The 26,593-nt window shown below is 52.8% G+C and overlaps 1 protein-coding gene across 4 annotated transcripts; it reads right to left on the bottom strand.

Annotated features, from left to right (window-relative positions):
* On the bottom strand, positions 1-26,593 carry LOC125448533 (C-X-C chemokine receptor type 3-like). 4 transcript variants are annotated; one of them, XM_059641250.1, is made up of 3 exons: positions 26,489-26,593; positions 16,468-16,636; positions 1-1,951 (listed from the first exon to the last, which is right to left on the bottom strand). In XM_059641250.1, exons 2-3 carry the CDS (start codon positions 16,501-16,503, stop codon positions 836-838), a joined length of 1,152 nt encoding a protein of 383 aa, XP_059497233.1. In that variant the 5' UTR covers positions 16,504-16,636; positions 26,489-26,593; the 3' UTR covers positions 1-835. The 4 variants fall into 4 exon arrangements, with proteins under 4 accessions (XP_059497233.1, XP_059497234.1, XP_059497232.1 ...); XM_059641251.1 differs by lacking the exon at positions 26,489-26,593 and adding an exon at positions 23,045-23,153 and having other exon boundaries at positions 16,468-16,542; XM_059641249.1 differs by lacking the exon at positions 26,489-26,593 and adding an exon at positions 23,045-23,116.

The following is a 26,593-nucleotide window of genomic DNA, read 5'->3' as shown; positions in this document are numbered from 1 at the left end:
TCACAATCCCTATTTCACCCTCTCTCTCCTGTTTGTGAAACAGTCTCACTTGTGGGACCTGGCAGTTGCTGGCTGGTCCCAGTGTTTAATGCCATTCCTTAGTTGGCTCTTGAGGGGTGGTAGCAAACTGCCCTTCTAGAGCCTCGACCGAGTATCCCACACTAATAGGCCATCGTCCAAGGGCTGTTGGAGCCATCTTGTGGTAATGACCCTACCCCGAGAGCAGGAGGCCTGGGTTCAAGTCACACCTGTTCCAGTGGTGTGTAATAGCATCTCTGAACAGGTTGACTGGAAAATTAGGTTAAAAAGAAAAAAAAAACTTATGACTGCTCGGGGTCCTCTTGTGGAAAAGTGGTAATGTCCCCATCCCTGGCCTGGGAGACGGGGTTCAACACCCAGCTGCTCTGGAGGTGTGTAATAATGTCTCTGCACAAACTGTTAAGAAAAATAGGATATAAAAAAGAGAAAAGGTAGGGTCTTCTTGTGTGTCAGTGGTAGTCTGTCCATCCCTGGATTGGGAGTCATGGGTTCAAGTCCCTCCTGCTCCAGAGGTGGGCAATAACATCTCTGAACAAGTTGATTTGGGAAAAATAGGTTAAAAAGAAAGAAAAAGAGAGCACGGGCCCTATTGTGGCACAGCGGTAATGCCCCCCCACCCCCTTGGAACAGGAGGCATGGGTTCAAGTCCCAACTGCTCCGGAAGTGGGCAATAACATCACTGAACAAGTTGATTATGGAAGAAAGTAGGTTAAAGAAAAAGAGAGAAGGGGGGGCCCTCTTGTGGGACAGTGGTATAGCTCCCCACTCCTGGGCCTGCGTAAAAAACGCCGGACCCTCAGAAGCCAGAGTACGAAGTGTCTCCAGACTCCGAGATGGTGATGATGGAGTGCCGCTGCCGCCGGCTGGTCGGAACGGTGGCCCACCTCCGCCTGGCAGCGCAGCCCATGGCCTCCAGGCACTCGTACATCCTCATGCGGAACTTGGCGCCGGCGAAGGCGTACAGGAAGGGGTTGAGGCAGCAATGTAGGTTGCCCAGGCAGGCCGTCAGGGAGTAGCCGGTGTCCATGTGCTCCTCGAAGTTGCAGTCCCGGCCGATGGCGCCGAGCCGGTGCAGGGTCTCCAAGAACATCATCGCGTTGTATGGGGTCCAGCACAGGAAGAAGACAATGACCACGGTGGCGATGACTTTGATGGTCCGCCTCTCCTTTTGCCGCTGCGCATTGTGAGACTGCATGAGAGTCAGGCCGATGTTCAGGTAGCTGTAACTCATGACCCCCAGAGGTAGGAGGAAGCCAGTGACATGATAGAAGAAGCGCAAGCCCACGATCCACCCCTTGGACCCACTCGCCCCGTAATTGTGGGCACACTTGTTGGTGCCGTTGGCATTCATGGACTGCAGGAACAGCAAGTCTGGGATGGCTAGCAGGATGCAGAAGAACCACACAGCCAAGCAACCGAGATAGACCCGCCAGGGCCTCCTCTTTTTGTAAAGCTGGACGGCGTGGACGATGGAGAGGTAACGATCGAAACTGATGCAGCCCAGAAGATAGATGCTGCCGTAGAAGCTGATGTTGTACAGGGCCCCCAGGACCTTGCAGAAGGTGTTCCCGAAAACCCACTCGCTGGCTGCTTCTGCCGCCCAAAACGGCAAACCCACCACCAGCAGCAGGTCGGCTACAGCGAGGTGGAGGACGTATGTCTCCGTTGCCGCCAGGCGCTTCAGGTTCCTGGCCAGAACCACCACCACCAGCCCGTTGCCCAGCAGGCCTGCCAGGAAGACGGCGACGTAGAAGGTGGGGATGAACACTCGGCTGAAGGTCAAGCCGCGTCTCGGGTTGCATGGCTGGCTCAGGCAGACAGTGGTGCTGTCACACGGATCGTAACTGAAATTGGTCAGCTCCTTGTAGCTGGTGTTGATGAAAAAGCTGGAGAAATTGAAGTCATTCAAATTCTGCCATGGGGAGAGAGAGAGAGAGAGAGAGAACGGGCAATGAGTTAAGCTGAAAGAAGACAGAGAGGAAAGATTAAAAACCAAGAATTGTGCTCCCTGAAAGCTCACGATTTCAAACAAACCCTTTGGACCGTAACCTGGCATCGCGTGTGACCCCTGACCTTGTCCCCAGCCCAAAGCCACCGGCAGATGATGGTCCAGTGGTCCGTCAGACTGAATGCGGTCGGTAAAGTGCTGACCGCATTCTGCCATGAATCGGGGAACGGCCCAAGGTTGGCTTGTGAGGGTTTAACCTGCAAACTTCAGTGTGAAGTTCTAAAATCGCACTTCCTTGTCTGTGACATTTCTTACTAAGGACCCCAGCTCAAGCTCACTTGTGCCTACGACAGATCCAAGTCACATCCTGACCATCAACCAAATTTAATTCTGTTCTCTCTGGGACACCCTGGTCCACACTTCCTTCACCCCCAACACCTCCCCACAGCCCTACGGCACCTTCCCTGTAACCGGCGAAGGAGCAACACCTGCCCATTCACCCCCTCCATCCCCAGTATCCAAGGGCCCAAACATACCTTCCAGGTAAAGCAACATTTCACTTGCACTTCCAAGAATCTAGTCTCCTGCATTCGCTGCTCACAGTGTGGTCTCCTCTACACTGGGGAAACGAAGCATAGACTTGAACTACGTTCTGCTCGCAAAAAAGACCCTGAACTACCCATTGCCTGCCGCTTCAATGCCCCACCTTGCTCCCTGGCCAGTATCTCTGTCTCTGGCTTGCTACAGTGTTCCAGTGAAGCCCAGCGCAGGCTGGAGGAACAACACCTCATTTTCCGCTTGGGGACCCTACATCCCTCCGGACTCAATATCGAGTTCAATAATTTTCAGGCCTAAACTCCCCCATGTCCCAGCCTCCCCACCCCACACACCAGGCCTTGTTACCACATAGTCTGCCACTACACCCCCCCCCCCCCCCCCCCCCCCCCCGTTGTTAGTCAGTAACAGTTTCCCATTAACAACTATTCACCCTCCCAGCCTGATTCTTTGTCTGTCCAACTGGCTTTCTCTCTCTTTGGGCTGTATCCTATCGTTTACACCCTACCCCACCCATCTCCCTATTTTCTGCATATAAACTGACGTTTTCCCAGCCACCATCAGTTCTGAAGAAGGGTCACCAGACCCGAAACGTTAACTCTGATTTTTCTCCTCCACAGACGCTGCTGAGCTTTGCTATTTCTGTTCCTGTTTTACAGCGACCGCAGTTCTTTTGCGTATAATGAAATTTAATTCTTGTGCAGACGATTCAAACGTGCCCAGAAGATATTTTGCAAAAATTGAATGGATGGGGTTTGTAGATGATTGGTGTCATTAGGGCTAAAGGTTGTCCAGGAATTGCATTCTCCATCGACTCCTGTCTTCCTGAAACAGTTTAAGGTCCTGTAATGTTGTTTTCGTTTTTCTGTTGTATTGTGCGTGCCACAGTCCCCCACTCAGGACATATCCCTTTACTCATAACCCTTGACTCACTGACTAATTGGGAATCAATCTATTTCATCCTGAAATATATGTGAGCACTCCGCACCTTACCCCCTGCCCCCAGCAATGCCCCTCCCTGTGGATGAAACACATTACCCTCTGAGAAAAGAAACTGTTCCTCTTTTTAGGCTTAAACTGGCGTCCCTTTCTTCTGATGCCATCACAGATACCACTGTAACTCTGCAGTTGGCACTGCAGCCTCACAGCACCAGGGACCAGGGTTCGGTTCCAGCCTCGGGCGACTGTCTGTGTGGAGTTTGCATGTTCTCCCCGTGTCTGCGTGGGTTTCCTCCGGGTGCTCCGGTTTCCTCCCACAGTCCAAAGATGTGCAGGTTGGGGTGGGCTAGCCGTGCTAAATTGTCCATAGCGTTAAGGAACGTGCAGACTTAGGTGGGTAAGCTATGGGAAATGCAGGGGTCACAGGGAGACGGTAAGGAAGGGGTGGTCTTTGGAGGTTCGGTAAGGACTTGACGGGCCAAATGGCTGCCTTCTGTGCTGCAGGGACTCTGTGGCATTGAGGCCTCCCAGGCCAGCTCCATCTGGGCCATCTCACACTGTGATGTCGCCTCTGCTAGTGGGGCAGGGCATATCCAGGAGTGGGTTCATGAAATTAGCGTGTGTGGGATCAGCTTCCAGAGGAAGGAAGGGGTGGATGTGGGCACAATTAGAGTGTTTAAAAGACATTTGAGTAAGTACATGAACAGAAAAGGTTTGGAGGGATGTGGGGCCAGGAGCAGGCAGGTGGGACGAGTTGAGTTTGGGAACGGTCGGCACGGACTGATGGGCCGAAGGGTCAGTTTCTGTGCTTTATGACCTTGTGACTGTCACGAGAGAGAGAGCGAGAGAGAAATGGCTGCTGTTGTTCCAATACCGGGGTCACCATGCTGCAGGCAAGAGGGGAGAAATTGAGTTTGAGGGTCCTTCAGAGTTCAGCTGGTGATGGGAATCTAGCCCGTGCCACTGGTGTGTCAGATGAGGCGATATCAAAATTCTCACGATGTGTGAACGGGCTGAGGAAGGGTCATCAGACCCGAAACATTGACTCCGATTTCCCTGCGCAGATGCTGCCAGATCGGCCGGGAGCTTTTCCAGCAACTTCTACTTTCGTGTCTGAATGATGTGGGCAGGGATCAGAAATGACACGAAATGTCCCAACAGGTTTATTCGAAAGCACAAGCTTTCGGAGCCTTGCTCCTTCTTCATTGTGTTAGTGAGAGAGTTGGCACCAGAAACAGAATTTATAAGCGAAGGACGAAAGGGGCACACCACTGATGAGGATGTATGAAACAAACCTGAGATGCTATCAAATCTTTAATCAGGTAGAAGGTTTTAATTGATTAATATGTGGATGTAAATCCCCGAATTCCTTTCAAGTCACTGTTCTGAGAGAATTAAAGATTTTATCAATGTAAAGAAACAGGGAATGCACTGCACATTTTACACAGAAACTGTGTGAGGAATTACACACAGCACGGGGACACTTGGAAAGGAGAAACGATGGGCCAAATGGCCACACTGGAGCAATTCGGTAGCTCTGCCCTCATCGTTGGTCTGTCACCATCACCTGGGCAGACAAAGGTGATGCAGTGACAGAAAGAATAACCCACCTCAGATTCTTCCAACACTTTGAATTTGTCTTTGTAATGCTCAGGTGACTGAAATTGAGAACGGCCTGCGAGATGCTGCAGGGTAAGTCCAAAGGACGCAGGAATGCCATTATCAACGCAGGATTATATAACCCAAGCAGGACAGGCCTCATGCCTGCGGTTTTCACACATGCCAGTCATGAGGAGCTTTGTCACATCCACATTGGAAACTGTCGCAGATCGAGCCGAATGTTTGGTGTGAAATGCAGGGAGCTTAGTGCCTGCTCTCCCCGTTCGTCCCTGAAGGAGACAGATGCTGCTGGAGTTTTTGGATGCCAACATTGTCTGTCAACTGACACTCACACTCACTCACACTTATACACTCACACTCACACTCACAGACTCACACACTCACTCACTTATACTCTCACACTCACACACTCTCATTCTCACTCATACTCACACACTGATTTTCACACACACACACACTCAGACACACACTCTCACACACGCACACATACACACACAGACGTACGTACACACACACGCACACAGTCACATGCACACTCAGACATTCAAACACACAGGCACATGCACACACACTCACGCATACACACTCGCACAAACACACACACACAGAGCAGATCTGGCAGTGTATGTGGAGGGAAATAGCACGGAGTCAGCTTTGGGAGTGGAAGGCTTGAGCTGTAAGGAAAGGCTGGGACTGTTATTTCTGCTGGAGCACAGGAGGCTGGGAAGCTGGAAGTTTCCATAGTAATGAGGGGTATAAATAGAGCTGATAGGTGTGTCCTTTCCCTAAGATGGGGAATTTGTAGATGATGGGGCACATTTTTTAAGGCGAGACGAGACAGATTTAACATAGGCAGAAGGGGCACGTGTATTAAACAGAGGGTGGTTTGCGTGTGGAATGAACTTTCAGATGAAGAGGTGGATGTGGATACGATGACAACATGATGAAAACAGTTGGGTAAGTATGTGAACAGGAAAGGTTTGGAGGGATATGGGCCAGGAACAGGCAGGTGGGACTAGTTTCGTTTGGGGTTATCGTCAGTATGGACTGGATGGACTGAAGGGTCTGTTTCTGCGTTGCAGGTCTCCATGAATCTAGCTATTAACAAGTTCGCTCTTTCTCTCTCTCTCACTCTCTCTCTCTCTGTCCACAGATGGTACCATCCCTGCAGAGTTTCTCCAGCAACTTCTATTTCCGTTTCAGATCGCCAGCCACATTTTGCTTTACTTCAGACAGAAGGGTACCTTGTCTCACCCCAGAGGAACGTGCGAGGGTGAGGGAGACAGGGGATTTTCGTCAGGAATGGGATGGAGATTGAGGAAGTGATGAGGTAACCTGAACTGATGGATACACCCCTCGGACCCTGCTCAGGAAGTGTCTTCTGAAATGGGGCAATGAAATCAGAAAAAACTATCCGAAACTCTCGAGCAAATTCAAAGCATTTTCAAATTCCAGATATTTCACAGCTGGAGCTCACACTCAAAGCAGATTCCTCAGCACAGCCAAGCTGAAACCCACTTGGCACCGTGGCTGTCTGAGACAGATGGCAAATAGTCAAATCCCACAGCTGACCACGGCTCACGTGAAATCAGTGAGACACAGGGGAAGTGATACTGTCGGAGGGTCAGTGCTGAGGGAGCGGGCACTGTCGGAGGGTCAGTGCTGAAGGAGTGGGCACTGCCAGAGGGTCAGTGCTGAGGGAGTGGGCACTGTTGGAGGGTCAGTGCTGAGGGAGCGCCGCACTGTCAGAGGGTCAGGTCTGAGGGAGCGGGCACTGTCGGAGGGTCAGTGCTAAGGGAGCGGGCACTGTCGGAGGGTCAGTGCTAGGAAGCGGGTACTGTCGGAGGGTCAGTGCTGAGGGAGCGGGCACTGTCAGAGGGTCAGTGCTAGGAAGCGGGCACTGTCGGAGGGTCAGTGCTGAGGGAGCGGGCACTGTCGGAGGGTCAGTGCTGAGGGAGCGGGCACTGTCGGAGGGTCAGTGCTGAGGGAGCGGGCACTGTTGGAGGGTCAGTGCTGAGGGAGCGGGCACTGTCGGTGGGTCAGTGCTGAGGGAGTGTACACTGTCGGAGGGTCAGTGCTGAGGGAGCAGGCACTGACGGAGGGTCAGTGCTAGGAAGCGGGCACTGTCGGAGGGTCAGTGCTGAGGGAGCGGGCACTGTCGGAGGGTCAGTGCTAGGAAGCGGGCACTGTCGGAGGGTCAGTGCTGAGGGAGCGGGCACTGTCGGAGGGTCAGTGCTGAGGGAGCGGGCACTGTCGGTGGGTCAGTGCTGAGGGAGTGTACACTGTCGGAGGGTCAGTGCTGAGGGAGCAGGCACTGTCGGAGGGTCAGTGCTAGGAAGCGGGCACTGTTGGAGGGTCAGTGCTGAGGGAGCGGGCACTGTCGGTGGGCCAGTGCTGAGGGAGTGGACACTGTCGGAGGGTCAGTGCTGAGGGAGTGGGCACTGTTGGATGGTCAGTGCTGATGGAGCGGGCGCTGTCGGAGGGTCAGTGCTGAGGGAGTGGGCACTGTCGGATGGTCAGTGCTGAAGGAGCGGGCACTGTCGGACGGTCAGTGCTGAGGGAGTGTTGCACTGTCGGAGGGTCAGTGCTGAGGGACCGCCGCACTGTCAGTGGGTCAGTGCTGAGGGAGTGGACACTGTCGGAGGGTCAGTGCTGAGGGAATGGGCACTGTCGGAGGGTCAGTGCTGAGGGACCGCCGCACTGTCGGATGGTCAGTGCTGAGGGAGCGGGCACTGCTGGAGGGTCAGTGCTGAGGGAGTGGGCACTGTCGGAGGTTCAGTGCTAGGGAGCGGGCACTGTCGGAGGTTCAGTGCTGAGGGAGTGGGCACTGTCAGTGGGTCAGTGCTGAGGGAGTGGACACTGTCGGAGGGTCAGTGCTGAGGGAGTGGGCACTGTCGGAGGGTCAGTGCTGAAGGAGCGGGGGCTGTCGGAAGGTCAGTGCTGAGGGAGTGGGCACTGTCGGAGGGTCAGTGCTGAGGGAGCGGGCACTGTCAGTGGGTCAGTGCCGAGGGAGTGGGCACTGTCGGAGCGTCAGTGCTGAGGGGGTGGGCACTGTCGGAGGGTCAGTGCTGAAGGAGCGGGCGCTGTCGGAGGGTCAGTGCTGAGGGAGCGCCACACTGTCGGAGGGTCAGTGCTGAGGGAGTGGACACTGTCGGAGGGTCAGTGCTGAGGGAGCGGGCACTGTTGGAGGGTCAGTGCTGAGGGAGCTCCGCACTGTCGGAGGGTCAGTGCTGAGGGAGCGCCACACTGTCGGTGGGTCAGTGCTGAGGGAGTGGGCAGTGTCGGAGGGTCAGTGCTGAGGGAGCGGGCACTGTCGGAGGGTCAGTGCTGAGGGAGTGGGCACTGTTGGAGGGTCAGTGCTGAGGGAGCGCCACACTGTCGGTGGGTCACTGCTGAGGGAGTGGGCACTGTCGGAGGGTCAGTGCTGAGGGAAGCAGGCACTGTTGGAGGGTCAGTGCTGAGGGAGCGCCGCACTGTCGGAGGGTCAGTGCTGAGGGAGTGCGCATTGTCGGAGGGTCAGTGCTGAGGGAGTGGGCACTGTTGGAAGGTCAGTGCTGAGGGAGCGTCACACTGTCGGTGGGTCAGTGCTGAGGGAGTGGGCACTGTCGGAGGGTCAGTGCTGAGGGAGAGGGCACTGTCGGAGGGTCAGTGCTGAGGGACCGCCGTACTGTCGGATGTTCAGTGCTGAGGGAGCGGGCACTGTTTGAGGGTCAGTGCTGAGGGAGCGTCACACTGTCGGATGGTCAGTGCTGAGGGAGCGGGCACTGTCGGAGGGCCAGTGCTGAGGGAGTGGACACTGCCGGAGGGTCAGTGCTGAGGGAGTGGGCACTGTCGGAGGGTCAGTACTGAGGGAGCGGGAACTGTCGGAGGGTCAGTGCTGAGGGAGTGGGCACTGTCGGAGGGTCAGTGCTGAGGGAGTGGGCACTGTCGGAGGGTCAGTGCTGAGGGAGTGGGCACTGTCGGAGGGTCAGTGCTGAGGGACCACCGCACTGTCGGAGGGTCAGAGCTGAGGGAGCGGGCACTGTCGGAGGGTCAGTGCTGAGGGAGTGGGCACTGTCGGAGGGTTAGTGCTGAGGGAGTGGGCACTGTCGGAGGGTCAGTGCTGTGGGAGTGGGCACTGTCGGAGGGTCAGTGCTGAGGGACCACCGCACTGTCGGAGGGTCAGTGCTGAGGGAGCGGGCACTGTCGGAGGGTCAGTGCTGAGGGAGTAGGCACTGTCGGAGGGTCAGTGCTGAGGGAGCGCCGCACTGTCGGAGGGTCAGTGCTGAGGGAGTGGGCACTGTCGGAGGGTCAGTGCTGAGGGAGCGCCGCTCTGTCGGAGGGTCAGTGCTGAGGGAGTGGGCACTGTCGGAGGGTCAGTGCTGAGGGAGCGCCGCACTGTCGGAGGGTCAGTGCTGAGGGAGCACTTGAATGGACAAAATGGTGTTCTGTTGGATAGCTGAGTGAATGTGAGTGAGAACCCTTGCTTAGACCCGTCTGCTGTGTCTTGCAACCTCAGGTTCCATTTTGAGTTCCTTCATGGTAACAATACTCTTCTGATCTGCACTCATGCTGTCGTGGTTTTCACACCTCTTCTGAGCTCAGAGCACCTTCCTGTTCAGCAGTTAACCGACAGCTCCGTTTACCGTACATGAGTTTCCTTTCATGTCAACTCACTCCCCGCTTGCTCTGCACAGTAAAGTTGCAGAGTTCGGAACAGTTACTCCTGTTTTTTCCAGCCTCCCTGTCCTGTACAGTTGGGCTGAATGGCCTTTCTGCTGTGCTTGCAGATTCTCTGCCAGCCCCTCTTGCTTCAGAAGTGCCATTGGTGCATTGCCGAAAGTTGGAGCTGATGGAATCATCAGAGAATGTGGCCATTGAATCCATCATGTCAGTGCCAGCCCTGAGCAAGACCTCTCCATTGATTTTCACTCCCTCCTCTGCATTTCTTCTGCCCCTCCATTCACCCTGGTCATTCTTTCCCTCCCAGTATTCGCCCCAATTTGCTCACCTACCGCACCTCCTTCTCCTCTTTTTGGAAGCTGCTGACGAATCTACTCCTTTCGGGGCAGGATGTCCCAAGTCAATGACAACGACTCACTATGTCCAATGAAACTCATTCTCCTCCTCCACTTGCCTTCGCTGCAGGGCCCTGGGACCAATATTTATCACTCCAGCCCGTTAAGGCTGGTTCTGGGTCTCGATCGCATTCCTGGTTTTGGGGTCTTGATTGGCCCCTTCCTAGCGTTGCAAGAACACCACATTGGCCATAAACTGGGGGAGATATTTGGGACTGGGGCATTGAACGGCCCATAAAGTCACAAGAGCAGAGGTGGACCATTCAGCCCATTTCCTCCATCCCATCTAGTCTGACCATCCTCAAAACCACTTACTTTGTCACTTCCGCAGAACCCTTCCTGATTTAAAATCTCGGGCTCTTGGCTTTGAATGCCTCGGAAGCCCTCTGAGGTCAAGAATTCCACAGGTTCACTCTGCTCTGAGTGGAAAAATTCCTCCACATTTGGCTTAAATTTGCAACCCCTTATTCTGAGATGATGTCTCTAGTCTTAGACTCTCCCACAAGGTGATACCACCTCTCCACATCTCCCCTGTCAAATCTTCGAAGAATCTTATATGTTTCGATAAGGTTGTCTCTCATTCTTCAAAACTCCAGTGAGTACAGGTCCAATATACTCAATCTCTCCTCATCAGACAGTCCCTCCAGTCTCGGGATCATCAGAGTGACCCTTCTCTGGGCTGCCTCCAGTCTGCATTTCCGTCAATAGGCTCTCCTTACCAAAAGCTCCTCTGTACTTTAGAGGGCTGTGCACTTACAGGGTTTGGATTAATGAGGGTCAATGAAGATGATTCTTTCAAGTAGGTTGGAGAATCTTCAATGCATTGTCAGTACAATTTAGCATCGAAATGTTTGAAGGGGAGCAATATACTCCCACAAAGTCATTGGTTCACATCCTGAAGCGATTGCAAATTCCTGTCCACTTCATCTTTGGTTCAGACCATATTAAAACAATTGATTCTGTTTCCAGCAGATGCTGAGTCTGAGTCTCTCTCTCTCCCTCTCTCCCTCTCTCCCTCTCTCTCTCTCTCTCTCTCTCTCTCTCTCCCTCTCTCTCTCTCTCTCTCTCTCTCCCTCTCCCCCTCTCTCTCTCTCCCCCTCTCTCTCTCTCTCACACATACACACACGCACACAATCTCACACACACACACACACACACAATCTCACACACACACACACACACGTGCGCGCACACACACACGTACACAATCTCACACACACCCACGCGCACATACACACATGCGCACACACACACACACAATCTCACACTCACACACACATGCGCGCACACACACGTACACAATCTCACACACGCACGCGCACATACACACACGCGCACACACACACACACAATCTCACACTCACACACACATGCGCGCGCGTGCGCACACACACACACATGCACACAATCTCACACACACGCACGCGCACACACACACAAGCACACAATCTCACACACGCACGCAATCTCTCACTCACACACACACGGACACAGACACACGGACACAGACACACAGACACAGACACACGGACACAGACACACGGACACACGCACACGGACACACGCACACGCACACACGCACGCGCACACACACGCGCACACACACATGCGCACACACACACACACACACGCGCGCACACACACACGCGCACACACACGCACGCGCACGCACACATGCACACGCACACACGCACACTCACAGGCCTCCCACCCGTCATACAGAACATGTTTCGGAACATATGATGTTCAGAGTGGAACCTAGATTTGAGAGTGACTCATCAGTACTTTGACGACATCTGCAGAGTGAATTCTCAGAAGATGTGTTGGCCCTTAATTTCACGGTAATGTAAGAAATTGGAGTAGGAGAGGCCAATCAGCCCTTCCAGCTGCACTGCTATCAATCTGATCATGGCTGATCATCCAACTCACTCTCCTATTCCTTCTATCTTCCCTGTATTCATTTATCTCTAAGACCTATCTCTCGAGACAGAATGCAGGAAAGAGACAGAAGGCTTGGTGTTGTAGCATAAGTCTCGTCCCTCAACGTCAGCAGAATGAAAGAAGCTGGTCATTGATGTCAGGAAGTGGAGTGGAGTGCATACTCTTGTCTGATCGATGGAGCTGAGGTGGAGTTGGTCAAGGGCGTCACATTCCTAGGTGCAGAACTCACCGAGAAAATCTGGTCCCCCTACGTCAATGTTACTGTCAAGGAAGCGTGTAAGCACCTCTCCTTCCTCAGGATGCTAAAGAAACTCGGCTGTAATCTTACCAATTTTTACAGAAGCATTCCAGCAAGCTTTCAGAAGCATTGTGGCCTGGTATGGCATTTGTTCTACCCAGGACCGTCAGAAACTACAGAGAGTTGTTGAACCCAGCCCTGCCCCTCTCACAAATCAGCCTCTCATCCATTGACTCTATCTATACTTCCCACTGCCTTGGGAAAACAGCCTACCTCATCAAAAACCCCTCCTAGCCCACATGCAATCTCGCCCCGTCGGGCAGAAGATATAAAACACATGTCCCAACAAGTTCAAGATCCATTTTCTCCCTGCTGTTATCAGACTGCTGATATGGACCTCTCAAATTTCAAATTTAATGCTGATCTCTCTCTTTGTATGGCTCCTCTTCAGATATAACATTGCATCCCTCGCTCCTACCAACCTCACGCATTTTGTATGTTATGGTCTGCCTGCACTGCACACAAAACAAAACTTTTCACTGTATTTAGGTACAGGTGACGATAAATCAATCAAATCAAAAATATTCAGTGCTTTCTGTGGTAGTGAATTCCCCAGGTTCCCCACTCTCTGGGTGAAGACATTTATCTTTATCTCAGTTCCAAATGGCCTACCCTTGTACCATCTGGTCTCTCTTCTTCGATCAGTGGTGCCACCCTAGGAATCAGGCTGCGGAAATCAGGCATGGGTGCAGATTGAGGGATATGGGGTGAATGTGGGAAACTGTAGATTGAGGGATAATGGGAGATGGTGCCTGGCAGGGTTGGGTGGGGGGCAGAGTTGGGTGCAATAGGGAGAATGTGGAATGGAGAGATGGTATTGAAGGATGTTGGGAGATAGTGGATGGAGGGATGGAGGGAAAAGTTGGGAATGTTGAGTCAGGATTAGGCCATTCAGCCCATGAAACTGTTCCACCACTCAGTCTGATCACGGCTGACCTGTGGCTTAACTCTATACCTCCATGTAGCACTTGGGATGCAATGACCGAGTGGCATTATCAGAAACTGCTACTACACTAACCCAGGTAATGCTCTGGGGTCCCAGCTTTGAATCCCATCACAGCAGATGGTGGCGTTTGAATTGCTTAAAATAAATCTGGAGCTAAGAGTCTAATGATGACCATCGTTAGTGAGGGGAGAGCAGGGGGAAGAACCCATCTGGATTCCCTAATGTCCTTTCGGGAAGGAAGCTGCCATCCGTACCTGGTCTGGGCGTACATGTGACTCCAGACCCACAGCGATGTGTTTGACTCAGAACTACTCGCTGGGCAACTAGGGATGGGCAATAAAAGCCAGCCCAGCTCTCATCGTGTGAATGAACGAAGGAAAGAACTTTCCTTTGACACATATCCTTGAAGTTTTTTTATATCTATCTCTGGTTTGACATTAACAGCATCCACTATAGTTTGTGGAAAAGAGTTCTAAACATCTCCCACCCCAACCCCTCCATTTGTGTGTAGAAATGCTTCCTAGTATCTCTCCTGAAGGGACTTGGCCCTAATTCTCAGGACTATGACCCCTGGACCTAGAATCCCCAATCAATGGAAATGGTTCACCTTCATCCATCTGCTCTTCTCCAGTTAATATCTTGAAGACATCCATCAGATCAGCCCAAAGCCTTCTAAATTCTGGAGAAAGCAGTCCAAATTTGTGTAATCTCTAGCGCAACCCTGGAGCCCAAGTATCATTTTCGTGAATCTACAATCTGCTCCCTCCGAGGCCAATCTAAGATGTGGTGCTCAGGTCTGCTCACAGGACTCCAACAAGGGTTTTGCATAACTTTAGCATAACTTCTGCATCTCTGTACTCCAAATCTCTGGATAAAGAGGCCAGAATTCCATTAGCTTTCTTGCTTACTATCTGCTCCTGTTTGTGACATTTTAAAACCCCACGTCTCATTGGACACCCACTGGAATTAACTTTAAATGGTTTAGAAAGTACCCTTTTTTAGTTCAAAATGGACAAACTCAAAGTTGCTTCCACTGAATCCACCTACCACAGTTTTGCCCACTCATTTCGTCTGTCATTATCTCTTTGTAATTTTATAATGTCATTCTCGTTGTCTACAGTGTTGCCTAAATTTGTGTCATCAGCATATTTGGATACATGACTTTCAATGTAAAATCATTAATAAATAATGTGAAAAGTGGAGGCCCGAACACAGACCCTGGTGGAACACCCTGGGAGCATCTGACTAATTTAACCCTGTGACCCTTACCTTCTGCTATCTGCCACACAATCAAATGCCTGTCATTTTCCCTCAACTCCCTGGGTTTCTACTTCAGTCAACAGTTTCTTAAGTGGGGCTTTAGCAAATGCTTTCTGGAAGTTTCTACAGGGCAGGACGGTGGCTCAGTGGTTAGCACTGCTGCCTCACAGTGCCAGGGACCCGGGTTCGATCCCACCCTCAGGTGACTGTCTGTGGGGAGTTTGCACATTCTCCCCGTGTCCGCTTGGGTTTGCTCCAGTTTCCTCCCACAGTCCAGGGATGTGCAGGTTAGGGTGGATTGGCCATGCTAAATTGCCCATAGTGCCCAGGGATGTGCAGGTTAGGGTGGATTGGCCGTGCTAAATTACCCATAGTGCCCAGGGATGTGCAGGTTAGGGTCGATTGGCCATGCTAAATTACCCATAGTGCCCAGGGATGTGCGGGTTAGGGTGGATTGGCCATGCTAAATTACCCATAGTGCCCAGGGATGTGCAGGTTAGGGTGGATTGGCCATGCTAAATTACCCATAGTGCCCCAGGATGTGTAGATCAGGTGGGTTATAGGGGATGGGTCTGGGTGGGATATTCTGAGGTGCATTCTGGACTTGTTGGGCCAAAGGGCCAGATTCCACACTGTAGGGATTCTAAGTTTGTATAAGCAACATCCCCCGTCCTTTACTGAGTCACCTCTTCAAAAAATTCAGTGAACTTGGTCAGGCATGTCCTATCTAGTCATGAATCCAACTGCCTCTCCCTGATTGACTCACAATGGAGATGTTCAGTCACTTCATCCCTTAAAATAGAGTCCAACAATGTTCTCAACACCACAGATCTAGGGCTGACCGTTCTGTAATTCCCTGGTTTCCTGCTTTTCCCCTTTTTAAAGAGACTGGGTGCAATTTCCCAGTCCAGAACTCTAAGGAACTCTGAAAGGTTACACACAGGGAGCCTGCAATGTGCTCCTCTACGATCTTTCACACCCTCAAGCAGAAACCGTCAGATCCTGAGGGACTGTTGCTGTTTAAATTCGACTAATTTTCTCATCACCATTGTTTCACTTCCATTAATTTTGATCAGCCCCTGCTCCCGCTCCCACTAGATAATTTCCTAGGGATGGCTTCCTTCTCTACTGTGGATCCTGAGGGTGTGGAGGAACGAGAGGCGGAGGTGGGGATGAAGGTTGGGGAAGGAAGGAGCGAATGTGATGAAGGAGAAACTAGGGAGAGCCTGTACCAGTGGGTTTCAGAGGCTGTTTCAGGTCTGACCCAAAAGGCAGATGCGTAGCTTAGATTCTAAAATCACCATCTAACAAAATTCAGACCCCATCAGCTTGCTAATCCCTCGACAATCCTTTGGCCTGATATGGGCGAAGGGGCTATCAATCAATGTTAACATGTCAACCCCAGACTGAGGAGACTGAAAAATTTCTCATCCCTCATAAAAGCAGACAAATGGTGAACTGGACAGTCACAGTGAAACTCCACAAGAAAAAGCACGACCAAACTCATCAGAGGTGTGAACAAAATACCCAAAATGGACCAAAAGAGCTACGATCTGAGCATGCAGTCGTTTGGAAATTGAAAGCCTGTTGAGGGGTTATTTTCTGAATGTTTCGACAGCTCGTTAATGCCTGTTTCTCTCTTCACGCGTGGTGAGGCTAACTTGGATTTTAATCTTGACTTTTCACCCCATGCAAAAGAAACACAATTCCAAAGCAGCGATGTCAAAATTGAGGGAGTCTCGGAATAAAATCCAGTGGCATCAACAGAAACAATGAGAAGGTAAAGCTAATCAGCTATCTTGACAATTATTGTTTAAATTATGAAGATTGCAAATTGCAGTCAAGCAAAATGGTTGTTACTTACAATTTCGAACTCAATGTCGTCAAAAACATACTCCATCGATGTAACCGATCGATATATTCCCAGCTCTGTTAAACACTGTTGCTTGTTACGATGACCAGAAATTTAAAGAAGCAGACAGGAAATTGCACTCATTTAATATCTCAGTCACAGTGGGCGATCAATGGTTTGTCTTGTAACAAAAAAAGAATTGTGGTTGGGGTAGAATGGCCTTGATTTGATTTGAACTAACTGTCTCTCTCTTTCTCTATACACAAGTCAAAGAAAAAGATCTATCTCTAATAACTCTCGCCAAAGTGATGCGCAGTTCATGGACAATGTCATCTGCAGGAAGAGATAGCAAGAAATGCTGATGCTGGAGTCAGAGATAACACAGTGGGGAGCTGCAGGAACAGTGTGGGAGCTGCAGGAACACAGTGTGGGAGCTGGAGGAACACAGTGTGGGAGCTGCAGGAACACAGTGTGGGAGCTGCAGGAACAGAGTGTGGGGCTGGAGGAACACAGCGTGGGAGCTGGAGGAACACAGTGTGGGAGCTGCAGGAACAGTGTGGGAGCTGCAGGAACACAGTGTGGGAGCTGGAGGAACACAGTGTGGGAGCTGCAGGAACACAGTGTGGGAGCTGCAGGAACAGAGTGTGGGGCTGGAGGAACACAGCGTGGGAGCTGGAGGAACACAGTGTGGGAGCTGCAGGAACAGCCTGGGAACTGGAGGAACACAGTGTGGGAGCTGCAGGAACACAGTGTGGGAGCTGGAGGAACACAGTGTGGGAGCTGCAGGAACACAGTGTGGGAGCTGGAGGAACACAGTGTGGGAGCTGGAGGAACACAGTGTGGGAGCTGGAGGAACACAGTGTGGAGCTGGAGGAACAGAGTGTGGGGCTGGAGGAACACAGCGTGGGAGCTGGAGGAACACAGTGTGGGAGCTGCAGGAACAGTCTGGGAACTGGAGGAACACAGTGTGGGAGCTGGAGGAACACAGTGTGGGAGCTGGAGGAACACAGTGTGGGGCTGGAGGAACACAGTGCGGGGCTGGAGGAACACAGTGTGGGAGCTGCAGGAACACAGTGTGGGAACTAGAGGAACACAGTGTGGGAACTAGAGGAACAGTCTGGGAACTGGAGGAACACAGTGTGGGAGCTGGAGGAACACAGTGTGGGAGCTGGACGAACACAGTGCGGGGCTGGAGGAACACAGTGTGGGAGCTGGAGGAACACAGTGAGGAGCTGGAGGAACACAGTGTGGGGCTGGAGGAACACAATGTGGGAGCTGGAGGAACACAGTGTGGGGCTGGAGGAACAGAGTGTGGGGCTGGAGGAACACAGTGTGGGGCTGGAGGAACACAGTGTGGGAGCTGGAGGAACACAGTGAGGAGCTGGAGGAACACAGTGTGGGGCTGGAGGAACACAGTGTGGGAGCTGGAGGAACACAGTGAGGAGCTGGAGGAACACAGTGTGGGAGCTGGAGGAACACAGTGAGGAGCTGGAGGAACACAGCGCAGGGCTGGGGGAACACAGTGTGGAGCTGGAGGAACACAGCGTGGGAGATGGAGGAACACAGCGTGGGAGATGGAGGAACACAGTGTGGGGCTGGAGGAACACAGTGTGGAGCTGGAGGAACACAGTGTGGAGCTGGAGGAACACAGTGTGGGGCTGGAGGAATGCAGTGGGTAACTGGAGGGACGCAGTGTGGAGCTGGAGGAACACATTGTGGAGCTGGAGGAACACAGTGAGGAGCTGGAGGAACACAGTGTGGGAGCTGGAGGAACACAGTGAGGAGCTGGAGGAACACAGCGCGGGAGATGGAGGAACACAGTGAGGAGCTGGAGGAACACAGTGTGGGGCTGGAGGAACACAGTGTGGAGCTGGAGGAACACAGTGTGGGGCTGGAGGAACACAGTGAGGAGCTGGAGGAACACAGTTTGGGGCTGGAGGAACACAGTTTGGGGCTGGAGGAACACAGTGTGGAGCGGGAGGAACACAGTGTGGGGCTGGAGGAACACAGTTTGGGGCTGGAGGAACACACTGTGGGGCTGGAGGAACACAGTGTGGGGCTGGAGGAACACAGTTTGGGGCTGGAGGAACACAGTTTGGGGCTGGAGGAACACAGTGTGGAGCGGGAGGAACACAGTGTGGGGCTGGAGGAACACAGTTTGGGGCTGGAGGAACACAGTGTGGGGCTGGAGGAACACAGTGTGGAGCTGGAGGAACACAGTTTGGGGCTGGAGGAACACAGTGTGGAGCTGGAGGAACACAGTTTGGAGCTGGATGAGCACAGCAGGTCAGGCAGCGTCAGAGGAGCAGGAAAGTCTGAAAAAGGGTCCCGATCCAACACATCAGGCTTTCTTGCTCCTCAGATGCTGCCTGGCAGCTGCGTTCCCCCAACTCCACATTGTGTTCCTCCTGTTTCCCATTGTGTTCCTCCAGCCCCACACTGTGTTCCTCCAGCTCCACACTGTGTTCCTTCTGTTCCCCAATGTGTTCCTCCAGCTCCACACTGTGTTCCTCCAGCCCCACACTGTGTTCCTCCTCCCCCACACTGTGTTCCTCCAGCCCCACACTGTGTTCCTCCAGCCCCACACTGTGTTCCTCCAGCCCCACACTGTGTTCCCCCAGTCCCACACTGTGTTCCTCCAGCCCCACACGTTCCTCCAGCCCCACACCGTGTTCCTCCAGCCCCACACCGTGTTCCTCCAGCCCCACACTGTGTTCCTCCACCCCTACAGTGTGTTCCTCCAGCCCCACGCTGTGTTCCTCCAGCTCCACACCGTGTTCCTCCAGCTCCATACTGTGTTCCTCCAGCCTCACACTGTGTTCCTCCAGCCCCACACTGTGTTCCTCCAGCCTCACACTGTGTTCCTCCAGCCCCACACTGTGTTCCTCCAGCTCCACACTGTGTTCCTCCAGCCCCACACTGTGTTCCTCCAGCTCCACACTGTGTTCCTCCAGCCCCACACTGTGTTCCTCCAGCCCCACACTGTGTTCCTCCAGCCCCACACCGTGTTCCTCCAGCCCCACACTGTGTTCCTCCAGCTCCACACTGTGTTCCTCCAGCTCCACACTGTGTTCCTCCACCCCCACAGTGTGTTCCTCCAGCCCCACGCTGTGTTCCTCCAGCTCCATACTGTGTTCCTCCAGCCTCACACTGTGTTCCTCCAGCCCCACACTGTGTTCCTCCAGCTCCACACTGTGTTCCTCCAGCCCCACACTGTGTTCCTCCAGCTCCACACTGTGTTCCTCCACCCCCACAGTGTGTTCCTCCAGCCCCACGCTGTGTTCCTCCAGCCCCACACCGTGTTCCTCCAGCCCCACACCGTGTTCCTCCAGCCCCACACTGTGTTCCTCCAGCCCCACACTGTGTTCCTCCAGCCCCATGCTGTGTTCCTCCAGCTCCCCGCTGTGTTCCTCCAGCCCCCACACTGTGTTCCTCCAGCCCCACACTGTGTTCCTCCAGCCCCACACCGTGTCCCTCCAGCCCCACACCGTGTCCCTCCAGCCCCACACTGTGTTCCTCCAGCTCCTCACTGTGTTCCTCCAGCCCCACACTGTGTTCCTCCAGCTCCCCACACTGTGTTCCTCCAGCTCCCCACACTGTGTTCCTCCAGCCCCACACTGTGTTCCTCCAGCTCCCCGCTGTGTTCCTCCAGCTCCACACTGTGTTCCTCCAGCCCCACACTGTGTTCCTCCAGCTCCCCGCTGTGTTCCTCCAGCCCCACACTGAGATATCATCTGCATAGACATTTGCATTGTCCACTCTCTTTGAGCAGTAATCTGTAAAAACTGTTTGATGGTTTGTTTTAGCTTCCTAATTTGTCATTTCGGAAAGACAAGTGTCAGATTTTGTCCTGCCACTTGAGTATCCTAATTCACACCTCAGTGACTGTGAGCTCGTTACTGCCCACTTTGAGTCTGAAAACACAGTCTCGGGCTGAGTGGAGTGTGTTTTCAATTGACTGCGTTGCACTCTTTCAGTACTACACAATCATAAGTTCCACTGGAGATTGAAGGAATCCTTAGTTTATCAATGTGAACTTCATAAGCTTCAAAATCTCACATCCCAAAACCAGCCCAGCTCTTCCCCGCCTCCCTAACCTGTTCTTCCTACCACATCTCCCCTCCTCCCACCTCAAGCTGCACCCCCAACTCCTACCTACTAACCTCATCCCGCCCCCTTGACCTGTCCTTCCACCCCGGTCTGACCTATCCCCTCCCTACCTCCCCACCTACACTCACCTTTACTGGCTCCATCCCTGCCTCTTTGAGCTGTCGGTCTCCTCTCCACCTGTCTTCTCCTCTATCCATCTTCTATCTGCCTTCCCCTTGCACCCTATTAATTTCAGAACCCCCTTACCCTCCCCTATTTCTGAAGAAGGGCCTAGGCCCGAAACGTCAGCTTTCCTGCCCCTCTGATGCTGCTGAGCCTGCTGTGTTCATCCAGCTCTGCACCTTGCACTGGTCTGGAGACTGCAGTTTCAGGCTAAAACTCAGAGGCTTAATCACCTGCGTACAAGGCTCCGAGATCCAATGAATTTAAAGTGCACAACGCAAATTAAGTGACTCCACTTCATCTTACTGTCTTCGGAATTTTAAAAAATTATTTTGTGAGATGTTAGCAAGGCTGCCTTCAAAGAAATGCCCTGGAACATGGTGCCCGGCCTGGCCGTTCTGAGGGATAAGTGTCAAGCACATTGCTGTGGGTTTGAAACATAGAAACACAGAAAACAGGAGCAGAGGGAGGCTGTTCAGCCCGTCGAGCTCTGCCACTCCATATTATCATGGCTGATCATCCAACTCCATCCCCCAGCTCCTACCCCTGACCATTTGGCTCCTGATCATTTATCTCCTGACTGCAAACGTTCACTGTTTCAGCCTCAATTACTTTCTGTTCCAGAGAGTCCCACCATTCACTGGGTGAAGACACATCTCATCTCAGGCCTAGCCCACACCCTTAGTCTGCAATCTCCAGCCCTGGGCTCCCAAAGTCATTGCGAGCGTCCGTCCTGTGTTTGCCCTGAATGGTCCTGTTATATGTTTGTATCCTCATTATTCTGCACTCCAGTGAATACAGTCCTAACTGATTCAGTCCCTCCTCATACAAGAGCCCTGCCATCCCAGGAATCAGTCTGGTGAACCTTCGCTGAGCTCTCACCAATCCACATAGCATCCTTCCTCAGGTAAGGAGACCCCCAAACTGCACACAGGGGTCTCACCAAAGCCCCTGTACAACTGCAGCAAGATGCCCCTGCCCCTGCCCTCCCAATCCTCTCGCTACGAAGGCCAACATTCCATTTTCCTTCTTCACCTCCTGCTGCCACTGAAATGCTTACTTTCTCTGACTGGCGTACGAGGGTGCCCAGGTCTCGTTGTACCTCACGCTTTCCCAATCTACCATCAATCGGATCACAATCTGCCTTCCTGGCTTTGCTCCCAATGTGGAAGTGGAAAAAGACCTGTTTAATCTGACAGTGTGTTTTCCGATCTGCCAACTAGCTCTCTACCCATCCCAAAACCCTTCCCGCACTCCCCACCCCGATCCCATGTGCTTTAATTTTACATTTTCATCTCCAAGGAGGAACCCTATCAAACTGCTTCTTAAAGCCCAAGTCCATCATATCTACTGGCTTCCCCTTATCCACTCTACTAGCCATACTCTTGAAGAATTCCAGTAAACTTCTCAAACATGATTCCCACTTTGAAGGTCCACACTGGCTTTAGTGGATCCCGTCACTGTTTTCCATGGGATCAGCTTTATTAACAGACTCTAGACCCATCTTCCCCTCTACAGTCACCAGGTCTATAGTTCTGTTTTCGCTCTCCCTCCTTGTTTTAAATACTGATGTTACACTATCCACGCTCCATTCCAAAGGAACTCTTCCAGACTCGAAAGAAACTTAGAAGATGGCCACCAACACATGCACTATTTCTAGGGCTAACTCCTATTGATAAGGAAATTGACTGTCAGGCCTTGGGAATTTATCAGCCTTAATCTCATCAATCTGCCCAATACCATTTCCCCACTAAAACTGATTTTCTTCAGTTCTGGCCTTTCACAGACCATATGTTCCCAAACAGGTCTGTAGAGCTAATTGTAATCCTCGTTTGTGAAGACAAAGCAAAAACATGTATTTAATGGGCCTGCCATCTCTCGGTGGCTAATTTTTATCTTCCCTGTAAGAGACCTATCTCACCTTCTTCTCTTCAGATACCTACAGAAGCTTTTACAGTCAGTTATTAAGTTCCCCGCAAGATGACTCTTGGTCTCTAATTCTCCACCGTTTCAATCAATCCCTGTGCTGAAATCTGAAATATTCCCAGTTCTCAGATCGGCTGAAAAATTGACATCTCTTCCTTAAAGCTAAAACTATCCATCATAATCTTGTTAGCTAAGGCCAGGCCAACTTGCCTGTTTCATTATTCAGCCAGCCAGGAAAGGACAAATGTTGCAGACGTCCATGAGTTCCTTAAATCTGTGCCATTGCTGACCCACCATCATTCCTTTTGGGAAGCATGTTCCTCATCCTATCAGAATTTCCAATGCCAAGATTCAGAAACTCAGTGTCAGATTCAACGAAATCAGTCCCTACCTGAGTGGAGAATGTGATCAGATGGTGAGCAATCTTCCCCCATATGTCTCCAACTGGTATTGTCCAAGAGAGTCTTCTTCAAAATTTTCACAGTATCTACAACTGCTGATTACACTCCCTATCTCTGTAACCCCCTCCAGCCCCTACACCCCCTCCCTATCTCTGTAACCCCTCCAGCCCCTACACCCCCTCCCTATCTCTGTAACCCCCTCCAGGACCTACACCCCCTCCCTATGTCTGTAACCCCCTACAGGACCTACACCCCCTCCCTATCTCTGTAACCCCCCACATGACCTACACCCCCTCCCTATCTCTGTAACCCCCTCCAGCCCCTACACCCCCACCCTATCTCTGTCACCCCCTCCAGCCCCTACACCCCCTCCCTATCTCTGTAACCCCCTACAGCCCCTACACCCCCACCCTAGCTCTGTAACCCCTTCCAGCCCCTACACCCCCTCCCTATCTCTGTAACCACCACCATCTCCTACTCCCCCTCCCTATCTCTGTAACCCCCTCCAGCCCCTACACCCCCTCCCTATCTCTGTAACCTCCACCAGCCCCTACACCCCCTCCCTATCTCTGTAACCCCCTCCAGCCCCTACACCCCCTCCCTATCTCTGTAACCCCCTCCAGCCCCTACAACCCCTCCCTAGCTCTGTAACCTCCACAAGCCGCTACACCCCTTCCCTACCTCTGTAACCCCCTACAGCTCCTACACCCCCTCCCTATCTCTGTAACTCCCTCCAGCCCCTACAACCCCTCCCTATCTCTGTAACCCCCTCCAGCCCTTACTCCCTCTCCCTATCTCTGTAAACCCCTCCAGCCCCTACACCCACTCCCTATCTCTGTAACCCCCTCCAGCCCCTACAACCCCTCCCTATCTCTGTAACTTCCTCCAGCCCCTACAACCCCTCCCTATCTCTGTAACTTCCTCCAGCCCCTACAACCCCTCCCTATCTCTGTAACCCCCTCCAGCCCTTACTCCCTCTCCCTCTCTCTGTAAACCCCTCCAGCCCCTACACCCCCTCCCTATCTCTGTAACTTCCTCCAGCCCCTACAACCCCTCCCTATCTCTGTAACCCCCTCCAGCCCTTACTCCCTCTCCCTATCTCTGTAAACCCCTCCAGCCCCTACACCCCCTCCCTATCTCTGTAACCCCCTCCAACCCTTACTCCCTCTCCCTATCTCTGTAAACCCCTCCAGCCCCTACACCCCCTCCCTATCTCTGTAACCCCCTCCAGCCCCTACACCCCCTCCCTATCTCTGTAACCCCCTCCAGCCCCTACACCCCCACCCTATCTCTGTAAGCACCTCCAGCCCCTACACCCCCTCCCTATCTCTGTAACCCCTCCAGCCCCTACACCCCATCCCTGTCTCTGTAACCCCCTCCAGCCCCTACACCCCCTCCCAATCTCTGTAACCCTCTCCAGCCCCTACACCCCCTCCCTATCTCTGTAACCCCCTCCAGCCCCTACACCCCCTCCCGATCTCTGTAACCCCCTCCAGCCCCTACACCCTCTCCCTATCTCTGTAACCCCCTACAGCCCCTATACCCCCTCCCTATCTCTGTAACCTCCACCATCTCCTACTCCCCCTCCCTATCTCTGTAACCCCCTCCAGCCCCTACACCCCCTCCCTATCTCTGTAACCTCCACCAGCCCCTACACCCCCTCCCTATCTCTGTAACCCCCTCCAGCCCCTACACCCCCTCCCTATCTCTGTAACCCCCTCCAGCCCCTACAACCCCTCCCTAGCTCTGTAACCTCCACAAGCCGCTACACCCCTTCCCTACCTCTGTAACCCCCTACAGCTCCTACACCCCCTCCCTATCTCTGTAACTCCCTCCAGCCCCTACAACCCCTCCCTATCTCTGTAACCCCCTCCAGCCCTTACTCCCTCTCCCTATCTCTGTAAACCCCTCCAGCCCCTACACCCACTCCCTATCTCTGTAACCCCCTCCAGCCCCTACAACCCCTCCCTATCTCTGTAACTTCCTCCAGCCCCTACAACCCCTCCCTATCTCTGTAACTTCCTCCAGCCCCTACAACCCCTCCCTATCTCTGTAACCCCCTCCAGCCCTTACTCCCTCTCCCTCTCTCTGTAAACCCCTCCAGCCCCTACACCCCCTCCCTATCTCTGTAACTTCCTCCAGCCCCTACAACCCCTCCCTATCTCTGTAACCCCCTCCAGCCCTTACTCCCTCTCCCTATCTCTGTAAACCCCTCCAGCCCCTACACCCCCTCCCTATCTCTGTAACCCCCTCCAACCCTTACTCCCTCTCCCTATCTCTGTAAACCCCTCCAGCCCCTACACCCCCTCCCTATCTCTGTAACCCCCTCCAGCCCCTACACCCCCTCCCTATCTCTGTAACCCCCTCCAGCCCCTACACCCCCTCCCTATCTCTGTAACTTCCTCCAGCCCCTACAACCCCTCCCTAGCTCTGTAACCTCCACAAGCCGCCACTCCCCCTCCCTACCTCTGTAACCCCCTCCAGCTCCTACACCCCCTCCCTATCTCTGTAACCCACTCCAGCCCAGCTGCCCTGCCTCGCTCTGAACTCTCTTTTTGTCATTCTCTTTCTCGCAGTGAAACACAAACGAGAAAACACCTTACCATTGTCGCTTTGGGTGGCTTGCTTAACATTTCGGTGAAATTGCCTGATTTCTTGGAAACACTCTCTTCTGCTCACCTTTCAAAATTACTTTCTGGCATTTCAAAAAGAAACAGATGAAACTGACACTGAACTGAAACCTAAAATCTAGTTTTCCTATAACTACGACTTCAGTTTCAACATTATATCATATATTGTGAGACTTCAACATAAATTTCCCTATCTCTGTAACCTCCTCCAGCTCCTAAAACCCTCTCCCTATCTCTGTAACCTCCTCCAGCCCCTACACCCCTCCCTATCTCTGTAACCCCCTCCAGCCCCTACACCGCCTCCATATCTCTGTAACCCCCTCCAGCCCCTAGACCCCCTCTAATCCCTACCTCCCAAGCACCCCTGATTCCCATCACACTGCCATTGAAGGTGGTCCCTTCAGTCTCTTCAGGTCCTGAGCTCAGGAATTCCCTCCCTGAATCAGTCGACTTCTCCCTCTCCCTCTCTCTCTCGCTCTCTCTCTATTCCAGCGTACCCCCACTCTCCCTCTCTTTCTCTCCATCTGTCTCCGTCTCTGTCCCTCTCCCCCCCTCTCTCTCTCTCTCTCCCCTCCTCCCCCTCTCTCTCTCCCCGCCTCTCTCTCGCTCTCCTCCTCGTCCCCTCTTAGTCTCTCTCCCTGTCTCCCTCTGTCTCTCTCTCTCTCTGTCCGTCTCTCCTTCTTGAAGACACTCCTTAAACCTGACCTCTTCCTCAAATCAGCTGCTGGTTCCCTGGGTCCCTCCCAACTTGCTTCGCGTGTCTTAGGGTGGGGTCTGGTTGTCTAAAGGCTTCCCTGAACTTACCTGGGACGTGTTGGTCAATGAGAACAAAGCCCGTCGTCCTGCCCGGTTTGTATTAAATGGCAGAGCCGGTCTGATTGGCTGAGTAGCCTCTCCTGTGGTTCGAAG

The sequence above is a fragment of the Stegostoma tigrinum genome, chromosome 41, assembly GCF_030684315.1.
Source record: "Stegostoma tigrinum isolate sSteTig4 chromosome 41, sSteTig4.hap1, whole genome shotgun sequence".
Taxonomy (NCBI): Eukaryota; Metazoa; Chordata; class Chondrichthyes; order Orectolobiformes; family Stegostomatidae; genus Stegostoma; species Stegostoma tigrinum.
This window is presented reverse-complemented; position numbering and strand designations above follow the sequence as displayed.